Source organism: Notolepis coatsorum (assembly GCF_963971535.1).
Source record: "Notolepis coatsorum genome assembly, chromosome: 12".
Taxonomy (NCBI): Eukaryota; Metazoa; Chordata; class Actinopteri; order Aulopiformes; family Paralepididae; genus Notolepis; species Notolepis coatsorum.
In genome coordinates, this window is record NC_140176.1 from 24373980 (window position 1) to 24392756 (window position 18777).

The 18777-nt window shown below is 45.5% G+C and overlaps 1 protein-coding gene across 1 annotated transcript in view; it reads left to right on the forward strand.

Moving 5' to 3' along the window:
* The window catches only part of plppr4b (phospholipid phosphatase related 4b), a gene marked incomplete at both ends in the record, with an annotated part of 60393 nt that extends 56968 nt beyond the window's left edge, over positions 1-3425 (forward strand). The window contains one exon of the mRNA XM_084326225.1: positions 1734-3425. Coding sequence (XP_084182351.1) covers positions 1734-3425 — 1692 coding nt within the window. The remainder of the gene's footprint in view (positions 1-1733) is intronic.
* Positions 3426-18777: the final 15352 nt, after the last annotated feature.

Here is an 18777-nt window from a genome sequence, read left to right on the forward strand (position 1 = left end):
GTCTCATCCTGTCTCATCCTGTCCTGTCTCATCTTGTCCTGTCTCATCCTGTCCTGTCTCATCCTGTCCTGTCTCATCCTGTCCTGTCTCATCCTGTCCTGTCTCATCCTGTCCTGTCTCATCCTGTCTCATCCTGTCTCATCCTGTCCTGTCTCATCTTGTCCTGTCTCATCCTGTCCTGTCTCATCCTGTCCTGTCTCATCCTGTCCTGTCTCATCCTGTCCTGTCATGTCTCATCCTGTCCTGTCTCATCCTGTCTCATCCTCTCCTGTCTCATCCTGTCTCATCCTGTCCTGTCTCATCCTGTCCTGTTTCATCCTGTCCTGTCTCATCCTGTCCTGTTTCATCCTGTCCTGTTTCATCCTGTCTCATCCTGTCTCATCGTCTCCTGTCTCATCCTGTCTCATCCTCTCCTGTCTCATCCTGTCCTGTTTCATCCTGTCCTGTCTCATCCTGTCCTGTCTCATCCTGTCCTGTCTCATCCTGTCCTGTCTCATCCTGTCCTGTCTCATCCTGTCCTGTTTCATCCTGTCCTGTCTCATCCTGTCCTGTCCTGTCTCATCCTGTCCTGTCTCATCCTGTCTCATCCTGTCTCATCCTGTCTCATCCTGTCCTGTCTCATCCTGTCCTGTTTCATCCTGTCCTGTCTCATCCTGTCCTGTCCTGTCTCATCCTGTCCTGTCTCATCCTGTCTCATCCTGTCTCATCCTGTCTCATCCTGTCCTGTCTCATCCTGTCTCATCCTGTCTCATCCTGTCTCATCCTGTCTCATCATGTCTCATCCTGTCCTGTCTCATCCTGTCTCATCCTGTCCTGTCTCATCCTGTCCTGTCTCATCCTGTCCTGTCTCATCCTGTCCTGTCTCATCCTGTCCTTTCTCATCCTGTCCTGTCTCATCCTGTCCTGTCTCATCCTGTCTTGTCTCATCCTGTCCTGTCTCATCCTGTCCTGTCTCATCCTGTCTCATCCTGTCCTGTCTCATCCTGTCCTGTCTCATCCTGTCTCATCCTGTCCTGTCTCATCCTGTCTCATCCTGTCCTGTCTTATCCTGTCCTGTCTCATCCTGTCCTGTCTCATCCTGTCTCATCCTGTCCTGTCTCATCCTGTCCTGGTCCTCTGTACTTCAGTGTGTATAGTGCTTGGCGCTCTACATGACACTAACACTGCCAGGGTTAGGGCTCCCAGTTCCCACTAGGGCCACACATACAGGAAAATGACATTCCATTGCGAAACGCTTTAAAAGTGCTATTAGAAAAGCAGTCATTCATTGGCCCTATGCTATCCTGTACCCTCAGTCCTCTCCTCCCCTGTCCAACCCAGGCCCATCCTATCTTCCACGATGAGGATTTGTCTGCACATATGGTGTCCTACAAAAAGAAGGGATTAAACAGTAGAGAGAGACTCCAGTGAGACAGTGACTTTTACTGCAGAAGAAAAGAGAGTGTGAATCGACTTGTCGGCTTGGGGTGGTTTTGCATGCTGTTAGTTATTATAGAGTTTTGTTATAGAATAAAAAATATCATTCTTGGTTACCTTTTCATTTGAAGGAAAATATGAGTAAGCCTATCGTACAATTCGTACGATACGTAGGTCTAATATAGTGAGTGGTAACATTGCCACCACAAGAGCAACTGCATCCCCGCAAGGTCCTGGTTTTAAATAATGTAAAGTGAAGTGTGTTTCACTGTAGCCTCATATGATGTATTATACATAACGTCCTCTCTCCCCTCCAGGGGTTGTACGCGGTGGGGAACTTTCAGCCCAGTGAGGAGGCCAGCAGCAGCCCCCCTCCCCAGGTCCACCGCCCCCACTGCTCCCTGCCCCACATCAGCCAGGAGGCCGTCCTCCACCACCTGCAGATGAAGGCCAGCATGGCCGGTGAGCCGGGCCTCCCCACCTCCCTCTCTGACGGCCTCCTCCACCGCGGCCTTCAGCAGCAGCGCCCCGGGGACGGCATGAAGCGCTCCAGCGCTGACGTGGAGATGATCTCCTCCCACGGGCCCCTGGGGAAGGAGACTATGGTGACTTTCAGCCACACCCTGCCCAGGGTCCATACCCCCCAGGCCATGGCAGCCTACGAGGAGGCAGCGAGACGCCACGCTGCCACCCTCCACCACACCTCCATGGACTCGAGCCGCTCAAAGCAGCTGTTGTCCCAGTGGAAGAGCAAGAACGACGGGCGAAAGTGCTCCCTGCAGATCCCAGACTCGTTCTCCTCCTCCATGGACTCCTCCTCCGGCCAGTCGTCGCAGCACCCGCTCCACCACGGGAGCATGGAGCTCCGGTCCAGCTCTGAGCCTCTGAACGGAGGCTTTGACCACTTGTACATGGCTAAGCTGGCCACAGGTGCCAGCACCACGCTACCCAGTAACTGCAGTGGGATCAGCGGAGGTGCCAGGATATCCATGCAGTCTCGCCCAGGGTCCTCGCAGCTGGTCCACATACCAGAGGAGGCTCACGAGAACTACCACAACACATCCCCACGGACAATGGGAGTAGGAGGAGATGGAGGAGACGGAGGAGTAGAGGAGGGGATGACAGCAGCACAGGCTAACTGGCAAAGGGCAGCAGAGAAGACCTTCAGGACTAATGACAATGGACAGAATGGCCAGCCGAGGATCATGCAGGTGATCGCTATGTCCAAGCAGCAGGGTCTCCTGCAGGCCCACTCCAAGAGCTTAGACGAGGGCAGCATCGGCTGCAACGCCACCGGGATGTGCCAGGGCCAAGGGCGCTACAGGGTGCTAGCAGAGCCGGATCCTGGCTGCAACACGGGGCCCAGCTCTCTGGGGAGCACCACGGGCAGTATCTCCGGGAGCACCGGGGCGATCGTCCGAATAGAGGCCCATCCTGAGAATCACCGGGCGCCTGTGATACAAGCCCCATCCATGGATGGGACTGGGTCATGGAGGTGGAGGTCCCTGGATCATGGCCCTGGAGGGGGTGGTGGCGGTGTAGGAGGGGAAGGAGGAGGACCAGGAGGAGGAGGACCAGGAGGAGGAGGGGGGGGAAATGTGAGGCAGTCCTTTGAGCTCAACGATCTAAACAGAGACTCGGAAAGCTCTGAGTCTTTCCTCGAGGGCTCCATCGACAGGATGCGAGCCAATCACGTCTCTACGAGCCCTTCCCCCACTGCTGCTCCAGCTGTCGTTACCGTCCACACCCAGAACCCGGGCCAAGGGGAGCAGAGGCACCCCCCAGGGCTCTCCACCATCCGGGTGACCCCAGGAGACAGCAGCATTTCTGGGGTAGGCGGAGGCGGGGAGGCGCCCACGGAAGCCCCCTTCCTAGTCTCCAGCCGGGACAACACCCTGCGGAGGAAAGGGAATAATGTCATCCTCATCCCGGAGAGAGGCAACAGCCCGGATAACACCCGGAATATTTTCTACAAAGGAACGTCGTCGACTTCGGCTTTCAAGGAGTAGCGTCAAAGAGGTCGAAAAAAAGAATATAAAGAAAATGTACAATAGATTTATGGGAAAACACAACACAGGAAAAAGAACACAGCCGAATTTTCCAAGGACTCAAAACATGTGCAACAACAACCCTTATATCTGTGATATGAGCCAACGCTACCAGTCGCCGTATCCATCATTTTAGACCCAAAAAGAAAAAAGAAAAGGTTTTATTCAGCATGAGATTTCTTTTGTACGTGTGTTGACACTAAAGCACAACCTTTTAAGTATTGTATAGAGTTAGAAATAATCACTGTGTTCTTTCGCGGTCACTTCCGAGGATACCTATTGTAGCGTCAATGCTGTGCCAATTGTTTGAGGGTTTGGGAGGGTTGTGGGGGGGGGGGGGGCTACATTTTCTAGAGGTTTAGTTGTATACATTTTTGGATATACTTCAACATAAAAAGAGAAAAGTGATGATCACTGAAACGTGTAAGCTGTAGCAGAACTCTTTCAAATTTTATTGTACCATAGCTGTGAAGACAAAGTGACTTTCCTGCACTGTAAATACTGTGTATCTTTGCAATGGGTGGGGGAAAAACTATTTAATATACAACATACTGTACAATTTGAATAGATAAAGAATGACTTATTTTAACAAAGAGCAAACGGTTAGGACCTTATTAAGTGAAAGAAATATGTTTTGTATTTTGTCCCTCTTTCTGTACAGATTACACATACTCAAAACAGAAAACAGTTTTTAACCATAAGTGTGCTTAGCATTCCTTCTGTAGCTACGGAGTCAAATACTGTGACTTTCACTGAAATATGCGTTTACCTTCTATACTGTTAACTTTGACATAACTTTCAATTGTCCATATCAAAATCCCATCTTTACAGCACAATGAGGTTAAACGGTTATTTTCCAGAAACCCAATGCAATACTTGAATGCCATCTGGATATTCGACAGGTGTCAAACTGCTATTTTATTTCCCTAATTTCTTCGTATTATCTTTATTTAAAGCATTTCAAGTCATACTCTAGAACCAGAATGCCATGTAAAGCACTGTGCTTGCCCTGTAGTATAAGTTACACGGTAAGCAAGGAGCCGAGAATCTCCTGTTTGTTTATTGTACATTTAACGGTCCAGAGGTACCAGAAATGGTTAGGTAAAGTGGTTATATGACATTGTTTTTAGAGTGGCTTAGGTAGTATCTTTTCTTTTGGGGTATGTTTTACACAAGAATTGGAGGTTCAAGGCACTCTAAGAGCGCACATCCTTTAGGAACAAACATTGGAGCATTCAGACTTCTTTAGCATTCTCATGCGAAGAAAAAGTTAAAGCTGCACTGTGCGAGACTGACACCCTGTGGTCGCGAGAGGTAACTGCACCTTGTTTAAGCGTGGAAGGAAAGCGAAAACGACAAAAAAACATTTATTCGAGCAAGGTCACTTTGGGCACTAGTTTACATTTGTGTCGTTCACATTTTTATACTCCATAGAGATAAGACTGTAGCCTTTTATGGATTTCTTGGCACTGGTCGTGCCCGACCACAAGAGGCCAAATGGCCAATTTCACTGTGTTTCATGCACTGCTGTTGGGAGGTTTTTTCACTTGTTCAACCCAACTCCCCAATTTAAATTGCTAAAGAAGTGATATTTTCTCATGGAAATAGTTACATAGTGCAGTTGTAACAGTTTTTGCTTTCGATATTTCACAGGTTTCGTTTAGGTCGTCACCGACCTTGTAATTATGTAGACCGGGGGGAAAGCCTGATCTATTGATGAAATATGATGATATATGAGAAAATATGCTGCCTTTCTCCCACCCTCAGACCTGTATTTATAATATATAAATATATAATCTCACAACATTCGTACTGTTCAGGTCCATATCAGTTATCATTAGTGATTATATTCAACATCCACTGGATACTAAATCTATTTGATACTAATAACCCCGATATCAGCATCCAAAACAAATTGTATCAGAGAGCTATTTTAAGACTATATGCCAGCCAGTGTCACTTTTGATTATCCTAAATATTTGCCAAAGCAAGGGTTTTTACATAGAGAACAAGAAGTCTTCATGTGTATACTTTCAGTATTTGTATAGCAAGCCTATATATTGTATATGGTTATTCTACACCCTCCCCCCAAACTCCCCGCCCCCTTGCATAAAGTTTGCATGACCACCTTTATATCGTGCATACCACAGTCTTTTATTGTATAAAAATGCCAGGCATTTTACCAGGCACTTATGGAAATGTTTTATGTTTTTTTCTGTATTTCATAGATTAAATCAAGTATGTTTACTGACAATCTTATCTTTTATCTAAATACTATCGCCCCCTTCAGGTCATTAGTCCAACTTTGTTTTTATATTGTTACCCAGATGACGAGTTGGCGCCCCCAACCCTAGTAGCTCACTATATGTATCTAATATTACATATTAAATGTACGGGTCTGGCGAATAAATAAAACTATTCGATTTTTTTGTAGAATCATTTCAATTTCTGTTGTATGACTAACAGAAAAAGTAGCTGTGGCCATGAGTTCATGATGTTAAGGAAGCGAAAGAGGTAAACAAAAAGATGCCTGTCTAGTGGAGGGGGAAAAAAAGTATATTTAAAATCACAAATAATCTAGCTGAATTCAGAATTTTAAAGGAGCACTTCACCCGAAAATGATCATTTGGTATTTCAATAACTCACCCTGTGATGCCTTGAATTCGTAGAGAAGATGTTTCTCTTCTCGCATGTCTCCACAGTGAATACAAAAAACAGCTCCTTTAACACTTTCAGTGCCAGCCATTAGACGCAGCCCTCTGTAGCAACGCCACCGCTAGATAGATAGGGATCCATCACCTTGTTTGTAGAGCTATAACTATATTCTATAGTATAGCTATGGATACAATACTATGGCCCATTTGACATCACCTATCTATCGTTTAATATGTGACAAAGAATACATTTTTCCATCCATACATATTATGGTATTATAGGTATTATGTTCCATCATGAATGCATGAAAGGAGGGGGGGGGGGGGGCGTTTCTGATTATTTGACTGTCAGTAACGGCATTCGTATTGAACACTAAAAACGCTTATCAGCCCGAAAAAAACGTCAGATCGCTCTTACCTGTAATTGGGAGTATTCCAAAAGTAATATTCCAATTGTTTGATCGCCATCTGGTACATCCAATGTCCATTTGGCCCATGGCATAATCCACCACAACATATGGATCGGGGATATTTGACGCACTTCAATGGAACCAGGCCATTGATTGCTGCCCTCGCCCGACAAGGAAACATGAAACCGGAAACGTTTGGCCATTACACAAGCCAAGATACAAGGTTACAAAGGATGCTCGATACCGCCGTCTAGCGGGATGCGGCCGGTATTGCACCTTGGTGACCTCAGACTCATTCCCTATGGTAACAGGCTCCCTGGGTGGATAATGAATAAAAATATTGAAAAAAAGGAAAAACGAACCAGAAATTACTTAGTGCCAAAAACGACTTAAGTCGTTTTTGGCACCCAAAGTGTTAATACTTGATGAATTGAAGTTAATGGAGATTTGGTTTAACAACAGCAACACTATAACAAAAAAGAAATATCAAAACATCCATTTATCCAGTCATATGCTCAGTACTTCACAGCCACGTGCATTTTCGCTAAAACCTTGCTAATGAAAACATTCTGTGCTGCCTTCAAATGGAACTGTTTTCCGTGTTCATGAGAAGAGTCCATATGAACGACCCACTCTTCTGGTATTCACAACATTGTAAGGGGAAAACCATTAGCTTCAGTGGCTTCCAGACACATTGCCCAGTTGCCTAGCAACGGTGTCCTCACGACATCAGCCCACTTGAAGTCAAGACCACAAACTCACAAATAAGTAAGAGATGTACAAATGATCATTTTTGGGTGAAGTGCTCCTTTAAGTCAGGCTGAATTCTTCACTGTTTTATCATGCAAACCCATGCTACACAAGCCACAGTCAGGTAACTTGTCACTATATGTAGCTTTTGGGTGTTAAGAATACAGTGTTCAAAATGGCATGTCTGAGAAAGGAATGCCAATGGATGGAGGGAAAATCTACCCAAAACAATATAGCATAATGAGATTGGTTTCAACATGCTGTAATATATAAGTTATAGAACAAGCTTCGACACTTTTCTTGCTAACTAGCCAGCGATCATCCTTCAACTAATGCACTGTGGTTCCGGTATTAGCAGCTATATAATGAAAGTAAATAAATAATATATATATATATAATTGTTGTTGTTATTATTGATTAATAAAATATAACATACAAATATATAACAAAAACATGGTCACAGCCAACTTTACACAAACACAGTTCCATGCTGTAGTCCATGTTTCAGAGCCTTAATCGTCCAGAATCTCTTTAGGAAGGCAAACGTACCTGGAAACAAACACAAAAACCCAACAAGTAAATAACATTTAGTCTATATAGATTGGAGGTGAAAGAACCAATAGGAATATATTTATGTGACTTTTCTTTTGAGATAATCGGCGTCATCTTTTTTTAAGAGTCTGTCCAAAAAAAGGCATCGTGGCTCACGTGGGTGTAACTGTGAATGGATGCTATATGCATGTGTAGCCCCTTGTGTTGTTCCTGGATCAATAAATGTTTTATGATACTGTGATGAACTACAATGAGCTGCATTACGGCGGAAAACACTGTACCAATGGATTCAGCGCCGAGTGAATCGGTCGAGTTCGAACAAGAACAAAACAAAAAGGTCATCGTCACAGAAGAGATGACCGGTATTTTTACATGAATTTTCAAGCCCCGCTGTCAGACTCACCATTCAATTTAGAGCACGTTTATCAGGGTAGATGACAGAGTGTGCATCGTCTAAATGATTGGAATAAATGTTTGCTATTGAAACCAATGAAAGCATTGTCTTCTCATCCATGTCCCTCTTATCAGTCCACCTGTATTAAACCAATTCAGTTCATGCTTGTTTGCTTGTGCACTCTTTTACAATGTAGAGGGAAAGTGTCCGTATGGATGCTGGTACGTGGCTTGTTAAAGGAACACGCCAACATTTAGGGAAATGTTAGCCTAGCTTAGCACAATGAATGGAAGCGGACAGTGCCTGGGCATTGTCCAACTAACACCTCTCCCGAAGGCTCACCTGCACTGTTCGCTTCTATTCATTGTGCTAAGCTAGGCTAACGTGCAGCCAGATAGCTTTCTACTGAACGCACAGAGAGTTTTTTGTGTGTCCCTGTCAATCCCTGTCAAGGGGAGGCTCTTAAGGATGTCCTCCTTTACCCACCTGGGCAGTGTCGTTAAAGATGGCTCAGAGGAAGATGTAAGCGCGGAAGTTACCATAGCTCAGTGTAGGAAGCTCTGATCGACTCAGGGTTTGTCTCTACATGTTCGGGAGCCTGAAGCGCATAAAGACCTGATCATGATCATGTCTCTTATCACAGGGGTTCTCAAACTTTTTTATACCATGACCCCATTTTATTTAGGATTTTTTTTGGCAACCCCACACTTAATGTATTGCGTAATTTCAACAGGGGAATATCAAAATTAAATCAAAATATCAATACACATTTATAAAACAAGGCATATTTTGCCAAAATATGTTGGCAGAAAATGTTTTACTTGCCAATGTGCGACCCCACTGTCACCTACCCACGACCCCACTTTGGGTCGCGGCCCGTAGTTTGAGAACCGCTGCTCTATCACAACCACAGTGTGAGCTGTGAACGAATTACGCGACGGGGAGCAGAATATAGCAGGGAACTTTTTTGGCTTCACCTGAAAAGTTGAAAAGGGTCAAACATTTTACCTAATAGATATCACCACAAAACGTCCCAGTTGATTACTTACATTGAGCCAGTTATTTTCTGTATAAAATGTTTTGTGAAATGTTGTGTTTAAATATGCAAATGTGCATTATCTACATAAAATGTGTTCATTTGCATAATTTGCCAGAATATAAATCTAATCAGATCTAGCGAAGAACCTCCTCTCCTCTCTTCATCCATGCTCTCTGTGGCAACGAGATCCCCATTTATTGAAGCTTGTATTGCCACATTTAGATGATGAATAAAACGTTGAAGCTTGTAAATGCATGATGCATGATGACGAGCCGACAGAACAATTAACAACCGCTCGTTCTCCCCTCCTCCCATCCCCCTTACAGTAAGGGCCTTAATACAGTTGTCCCTGAAACAAAACCATGAATAAATGATCGACAAGTTTTAAATGACATTTTATGGACGTCTGGACTGGAGTTGAAGCAGACTGTCAAATGTATTTTCTAGGACAAGGACTCAAGAACCTCTTTTCTTGACAAGCAGTCAACGAGGTATTTTATTTCTTTTGAGTAAATGCACTTTGTATTTAACTGATGCATTTGTACTGTGTTCATTCAATAAATATAGTTCTCACGGCGTGAGAGTGACGAGGAGTTGTGATGAGCCCAAGATAATAAACGCCCGTTTATAAAGAACCGACCTGTGTCCATGTGTCGTTGGGAAGAGAGCTACATTGGTTGATCAGTGAAAACGCAGCCCGGAGCCGACAGATGAGAGCAAAGTGCCGCGACGTGCACACAACTGTGTGACGGTCCGCCGTCGGGCCGTACGATGCTTAAGAGGTTTTAAGAGGTTAAGATAACACAGGACAGAACCAGAGAAATGCTGATGGACCTGATAAAGGGTTGGGGGAGAGAGAGCGAACTAGAGAGAGCTAATGAAGAGAGAGAGAGAAAGATAGATCGATATTTTCTTAGCTTTTCTTATACTTTTGTTTTTCCTCCTTCATTTCATTCTGCATTAGACCTTTGTTTATGTAAATAAACTATCCTTTTTGATAAAATGGATGACTCAACGTACGTTTGTTCAAAATGTATCTGGTGAGATATCTGGTGTCTCAGCCTTAGACGACGGCCTCATGGAACAACAACAAACAACACAACGCAGAGACAGACAACGGACGGAGGCGATGAAGGCTGATAACGACGACCGATCTAACACCGCTGATACCAAATCCTAAACATTCGGTATAAGTCAGTGCTGAGCACCAAACTGATCCATCACTTTTGCTGAATAGTATAGACTTAGACCATCAGCTTGGGGTCATTGGAAGAAAAACATTGAGATAATAATAATATAGGACACAACAAGTGCTGTGAAGTGTCAATTCTCAAGCGAGCAGGAGCCTAGAGCTCTTCGGCATCCAGTGTGTCTCTGGTGTAAAAAACATCAGACAAAAAAAACTAAATTTGACTATTCAGGTCAATGTCAAATAAGTGCTACTCCATGGAGTAGAAACATGGAGAAACGACAAAGGAAACAATGAAACCGACCCAAACGTTCACCAACAAGTGCCTGAGAGGGATCCTCCTCAACCTCCAATGGACTGACTGACGACGAGGCCAGCAGCCCTGACCCATGGGATCAAACGGCACTGCTGAAGAAGAGATCCGGTTGAAGGTGAATGTGGGTCAGCTGCACACCCTCTGCAAACCCACCTCTGGCATCACAAGACAAGCCTGACTTGGAGCCATCGCAGGGAAAGGAGGGGAGGCTGCCAGCACACCACCTGGCAACGTGAGCTGGAGGCAGAGATACAGCAGACCGAGATGGGGGGTGGGAGCAATGAGCCTAAGTAAGTAAGTGATTAGAATTTTCACCAGAGGCTATGGGCATAGAGGAGATACTTCAATAACTTGAGAGGGGGTTGGCATCACGTAGCTCTATGGCACTAATTGAAAGGGTAGTGGCTGGCAGTACCCACTGGTAGCAAGCAGAAATGCTAACATCGCTGACGAGGCATTTTTTAGACTACGGTTGCTGAAGGGCAAATGCTCAAACCTCTCCCAGAGTGCCTGGTGAAGAATAACGAAGAATTTCGAAATATCAAGCTATCGCTTTAACTACAGTCTCAGGTGACTGTCTCTCTTTTTCACAAGCCGGGAGTCGTCTGATCTCCCCTACCTTCTATCCCGCCAAATAGAAAGCTTTGCATTTAGTCCTGTGAGGACGATTTCCCCCCTGGTTCACAGAGCTGATATGCTCCGCTTTACTGCGCCCAACTCCAAAGCTGTCTAGTTCTGTTTTGCCACAGATGCGTCCTTCCTTTTAGATGAAAGCCCAATAATGCAACAGTAATTTCACACTTATTTAGACGGTCCCCCCTCCCCCCCCTCTTTTGAGAAAATGTTGGCATCTTCCCCGTTTTGCTTCCCTACTGTAGCAAGTCTCTCTCTCTCTCTCTCTCTCTCTCTCTCTCTCTCTCTCTCTCTCTCTCTCTCTCTCTCTCTCTCTCTCTCTCTCTCTCTCTCTCTCTCTCTCTCTCTGTGTGTCTCTGTGTACAAGTATCAAGACTTGTTAGCATCGCCATGTGTAATTATCATCATTGGTTCTAAAGTAGGTCATGGAACTGACATAAATGGAAGAGTTGAATCCCTACTCCCAGCGAGAGCTTAAAGGAGAGAGAGAGAGAGAGAGAGAGAGAGAGAGAGAGAGAGAGAGAGAGAGAGAGAGAGAGAGAGAGAGAGAGAAGAAGAAGAAAAAACCTACAAGACAGAACGAGGACAGCTTGGCCCATCTGCGGGGATTCTGTGGCGTGTGGTGTGGTACACACACACACACACACACACACACACACACACACACACACACACACACACACACACACACACACACACACACACACACACACACACACACACACACACACACACACACACACATACATTACATGCAAACAGGTAGGTGGCAACTAAAGCATGCACACAAATACAGCAATGTAAGGACACAAGCGTACATATACTGTGACGTTGCATGTGTGTGTATGTTGCGCATACACACACACACACGCACATGCACGCACACACACACACACACACCACACACACACACACTCATCAATCCAAGCATCTGTTAGTGAATAAAGATCAGCAGAAAAAACCTGTGTGGGTCTGTGTGTGCGTACTGTATGTGTGTGGTGTGTGTGTGTGTGTGTGCGTGTGCGTGTGCGTGTGCGTGTGCGTGTTATAAAAGTCCACCTGGGCCACCGTCATACTGGGGACAGAGTGTCCCTGGATGATTATGTAAAGATTTAACCGTGAGACACCCTTCTGCTGAGGCTGCTGTCATCATGCTCTGCTCGTTGGCGTGGAGGGAAAGGGGACACCTGGGCATTAGGTTGGGCTGAAGCGGGAGCAGTGTAACCCGCTACCCTGGAGGGAGAAGATAATCACCTCTCTGGAGGAGCTGCACACTGCAAAACAATAGATAACAATGTTATTTTGACTTCATTTTTATGTCCATATTGTTCATTGTTTATTGTTTATTAAAAGCATCCCCGTTAGCTGGACGCCTTGATGTCGAGCTAGTCTTCCTGGGGTCCAAGACAGACAGACATACACGCAAACATAAAACATAAACACGTACATAATCAAGCAATCATAAAACAGCCATCATAAAACATAAAACATAAACACATACATAATCAAGCAATGCATTATCCTAATAACAAAAAGGTCAAATCAATTTCATTGGTCATATACATTTTTTTTTATTCAAAGACAGAAAATAAGACAATCATGTTCATTCTATTTAAACTAAAGAATGTACAGTAGGTCGATTCTGAGTTCCACTGACAGTACCATATTATACACTCACCTTCCCCACCAGAGGGGATGTGGTTTCACAAATGTAGCATATTTTACATATAGCATCTTAAGTAAAAGTGTGTTTGAGGAATATTAATGATCATGGTTGGCAAATGCCTGTCAGCGACATGCCCAAGTGTAGCCCATGAAGCCGGTCCATCCCTCTGCTGTGGTGAGAGGTCAAACTGTTGATCACATCAACAGATATCGCTCTTATTCGTGTTAAAGGAACACGCCAACATTATGGGAAATGCGCTTACCGTCTTCTCCAGAGTCAGACAAAAAAGATAGATTTCCTCTCTGTGCTTCCAGTAGGAAGCTATCTGGCTGCAAGCTAGCCTAGCTTAGCACAAATGCATGGAAGTGGATACGGACCAGCTAGCCTCTCCCAGAGTTTTAACCTATAGGCTAGTGGTCTGTATCCACTTCCATTAATTTGTGCTAAGCTAGGCTCAGCGAATGTGTACATTAACCAGTTACTTTAGAGTTTGCATGTTTTATTTGGATGAATAATCAGATCTGGATCAGTTCACTAGAATAGAGCCTTATCAACATATACTTGGCCTTCTGGAGTTACATTAACACTTTGAATGCCAGCCACAACAATTGTCGTCTTATCAGACCCCCCATTGAGTGCCGACGACGACAAATGTTGTTTGTTTGCCGTATTTTTTTTTATTGGCGATTTGAATTCATATTTCATCAATCGAGCCTCGGGTTAGTGCTGCAGAGTCTTTCTGAGCTCAATTGGGAAGATACCGCCCCCTATCGTCTCTCCCTGTGTAACTGCACCCCATCAGCTCAGATTGATGCAGGGGGAGTGGTTAGTTTGCTCATTTTATTTTTCCGTCAAGGCATCTGAAGAGACCAAGTGATCGCCGGCCCTCAGAACAGCGACGATTATGTATTTACAGTACCAACACTGTAATCAATAAGCGTGATCGATATTTGGAATGGCAATCAGGAATTGGAATAATCTTTTTGGATAACATCTGATCTCAGGTAAGGAATCTATTTGACCAGTCTTAGGATAATCAGACCTGTTTTCACAGAGATATAAGCGTTTGCCCTATGCTGTGTGTGGCTGTGTGGCTGTGATCGCTGATGAGGAAATAAGATAATCGATATTTCAGCCCGCCTCTATAGCGTGCATAAGTACACATATACTATCGATAATCTAGCGTTTATTTGAAAACGATTCATAAATAGGCCGAAAAATTACACAGTTTTTGTGTATTCTAGAATATTCCAGTAAATGCGTTTTATCACGGAATCTTTATATTTTCCTTGAAAACGAGGGCTTTTCAAAATGCTATAAAACGAAAATGAACCGATAAAAAAACAAGCCGTTTCGACAATCTTGACTGCAAACAAGTCATTGATAAACGACAGGCAGATTAGACACATAGCCATAATTTAAAACATAGAGTATGCGTTTTTTAACGCTATCATTGAAGTGGATGCTGGCACTCAACAGGGTTTTCAATGTTAACTGGCCGGCACTGAAACTGTTGGTGCATTATTTAAAATCAAAAACTGAATTATGAGGCAAGCATATGCACATCTTTTTATGCACAGATCTATCAGGGTCAAATGTTCATATTGCATATTGTGTCGTAGCCCAGCTGTGTCCACCGTGATACATGATAAGGCCCAGTGCATTTTTATGAAGTGTTGGTCTTCAGGCTAAGTGTGCCTGCTGTTGAAGTGACCTATTCATCTTGATAAATTAAAAAGATGTAAGTGTGCTTCTTGTTGGAGTGCCGACTTCTCTATTGCTTGGCAATTTATTGATGAAACAGTTTAATGAAACCATGTAAGTGCGGCTGATGCTGGGGTGCCGACTTCTCTGTTTCTCAGCCTGTGATTTATTGATTGCTTTAAGTGCGTCTCATAAGTGTGTGTCTCCAGCTGTAAGGCATCTTGTCTTATCCTGAGGCTATGCAATGCATTTGATTGATAGGTCATAGATGTGGCAAGCTCATCTATAGGCTATGAGAGACCAGACTAGAGAAAACATTATTCATTATTTATTATTATTCAACTGTCAAACCTGTTGAGGCATCAAATGCCATGGCCAGATTCAGCTTCCAGTCCAACCCTCGTTGCTCACGCCGCCCCACCAGTAGAATGACCCACTAGTACTAGAACAACCCACTAGTGACTAGTCAAATGACCCACCAGTAGAATGACCCACCAGTAGAATGACCCACCAGATTGTGGGAAGCCAAAATCATAATTCAAATTGAAACTTCATTAATTGACCGCCCCTAATATAGACGCATAACTATCTGCTATAATATGTAATGATAGCATACCCCATATTGGCCAAATTGCATTTCTTATTCATTTGTGTTTTGTGTTAATTTGTGAAGATAATAATAATAACAATAATATATTTGATTTGTAATGCGCTTTATAATTGTGGAGCAAATCTCAAAGTGCTACATTTTAAAAGAACATAAAAACAAGCAAGAGTAAAAGAAGAAAGTATAAAAAATAGGCAAGACTAAAGCTAGCAAGGAGTCAAAGAACACTAAAACTAGTAACATAGTAAGAGAAACATAGAATAAATTAAACTGGTAAAATAAACTGCTAAAAGAACATAAAATGTGTGGAGCAAAACATTTGATAAAAATCAACAAAAGGCTCTATTAAAAAGATGAGTTTTGAGGCCCTTCTGTGGTGCTCTCAGGTGGTCAGGGAGAGCATTCAACAGACTGGGAGCGGAAGAGCAGAAAGCCCGATCTCCCATAGTGCAGAGTTTGGTCCTTGGGCGCTGGAGGAGGTTTGCCTGGCCGGAGCGGAGATGTCGTGAGGAGGAGTGAGGGGTGATGAGTTCTTTGAGGTATGGGGGGGGGGGGGGGGGGGGGGGGGGGCGTTTCTGTGGAGGTATTGGTGAGTGAGCAGGGAAACTTTGAACTCGATCCTGAGTGAGACAGGGAGCCAGTGAAGGGACCTGAGGATAGGTGTGATGTGGTGGTATTTCCACACTCCCATCAGGATCCTAGCAGCGCTGTTTTGGATACATTGTAGCCTTTGGATGTTCTTGCTAGGGATCCCAATGAGGAGTGCGTAGCAGTAATCTAGCCTGGAGGAGACAGAAGCGTCGATGAGCTTTTCGGCGTCTGACAGAGTGAGTGAGGGGCAAAGTTTGGCGATGTTCCTAAGGTGGTAGAAGGAGTTTTTGTACAGTTGTTTTATGTGCGCCTCAAAGGTCAGGTGAGGGTCTATTTTTACCCCTAGGTTGGTGACGGCACGGTGGTGTAGTGGTTCACACTGTCGCCTCACAGCAAGAAGGGACCAGGTTTCCATGATGCCAGGTACTCAAGTGGGGTATCTCCCAGGCCTTTCTGTGTGGAGTTTGCATGTTCTCCCCGTGCTCGCAAGGGTTTCCCCCCCGATGAGATAAACCCAATGGAAAAACATGCACAACAGATCGCTAACGCTGGAGCGGTCAGGTGGCGTAGCGGAGATTGTGCTCGTCACCAATGCAAGAGGCTGCGGTCTCGACTCCCGGAGAGTCAGCATTGCCTTGGCTCGGGCTGATCGCTATACTAACTCGTTTGGCTGAGTTAGGGGGAGGGGAGCCGTGGGTGGGTCCTGGGCGTTTGTGGACAGCGACCCCTACAGTTCGGTCGGGGCACCCGGAGTAGGATCTGGAGAGAGGTAGTGCGACCTTCCACACGTTACACTCTCCCGGTGAGAATCTGAGCTGCCAGGCTGGCTGCCGGCTGGCTGCACATGCGTCGGAGGAAAGCATATGACAGTCTCCGGCCTCTCGGACCAACAGTAGGGAAAAGTACGTAACAACCAGGAAGGGGGTTGGGAATTGGCATAACGACTAACAGTGGGATGGGAGAAAAATCGGAAAAAAGATGGAGGGTGAAAAAGATAAAAAAAAAAAAGATCGCTAACGCTGTGGTGTCCTTGACGGAGACGGACAGGAGCACTTGGATTGGTCCCCGGGGCGCGGCTCACGTTGACGCCCTATCTGCTCCCGGCTGCCCATGGGGGGAAGGACAACGGGATGGGAAAAGTTCAGAGAGACATTTCATCGGCGACTCAGTGCATGTGTGTGTGTGTGTGTGTGTGTGTGTGTGCCTGTGGGTCACCAATCTCGCGTGTGTGTGTTAAACTGCATGACAAATAAAGACTTCTAGTCTAACAATTATTATATTATATGTGATTGTTGGTGACAGGGTGATGTTTTGGCCGGAAAAAGTGATGGTGGTGATGGTGGATGAGCAAACCTGCTGTGGGGTGCCAATAATAATGGCTTCAGTTTAACTGTTTAACTGTAGGAAGTTGTGTTTCATCCACGCCTTGGTCTCCTCCAGGCAGGTGGTCAGTGGATGATGGCAGAACTGTGGATGGGGTAGGGTTTATTTTTAGGTAGAGTTGGGTGTCATCAGCGTAGCGTAGGAATTTTTAAGTGATCCCTCGGTTGAGCGTTTGGACCAGGGTAGGAAGGAGGATCTGTGTGCTATCGCCTCACATTTTCAGGTCAGCCTTGCAAAGAGTCTGGCAAAGGCTGACCTGAGAGAGGAGGTAGTACGTATATTGGTGTATAAGAAGGTGCTCGGTGTAGGTGAGGGAGCGTCTTTTATTTCTTCCCCTCATTCTGGCTCGGATGTGGAGCATGAGGGAGAAGGAGTTGGGACGGATACAGAGGGTGGAGGATAAGCCTCCCCTTTCGGGTGTCACATCTCCAGTGCCCAGACATGCTTCACCCTTCCCTGGTGGGAGTACTAAGGAGGCCAGTCTTAAGCTAAGTTTGGCACGGTTGCAATTCGAGGCACAGAAGGAGCAGAGGGAAACAGTTCACAGTCATCGGTTGGCTATTCGAAAAATGGAGCTGGAGGCTGACAACCGCCGGGTGGAGCTGGAAACGGAGGTTAAAATGAAGCAACTGGGGGGCGGTCAGGTGGTGTAACGGAGATTGCGTTCGTCACCAACCCCGGAGCGGCTGGATTAGCCTGTTCGAATCCAGCTCACAGCTCCGGGGTTGTCACCAGCTTGGCTGGCCGTTCACACTAATACAATTGGCAGTATTAGAGGGTGGGAGAAGCTGGGTCCTGGTCGTTGTAGACAGCGACTCCTACAGTTCGGTCGGGGCGCCTGCTAAGCACGGATAGGATCTAAGTGGGATAGTGTAATCCTTCCACACGCTACGCCCTCTCAGTGAGAATCCGCGCTGCCAGGTGAAAAGAAGCGGTTGATTGGCTGGACGTGTGTCGGAGGAAGCACGTGGTAGCCTCCACTCTCCCAGACCGACTGTGGGGGGTAAGTGCGCAGCGACCAGGAAGGGGATTGGGAATTGGCATAACGACTAACATTGGGATGGAAGAAAATCGGTGGAAAAAGAAGGGGGAAAAAGATCAAAAACTGGAAGCAACTGGAGCTCCAGCTAGATCACACGTTAGTCCGCCGCAGATCCGCCGCAGTGGCTATGTTGGACAGACTAGTCCGCCCCGCTCAGTGTCTCCCCACTACAAGGAGGAGCAAGAGTGTTTTTATTGTCATCAAGTGGGCCACGTTATAAAGGACTGTGGTATTTTGAAACGCAAGGAGCAGTCTCAGCCAAATTGACATTTAACCTGCTGGTTGGCAAAGGGAGTGTTTGAGGTGGGCATGCGCCTATCATTGCCAGTGAGGGGTGTCACCTTTTTATTGGGTAATGACATTGCTGGTGGCATAGTTGTGCC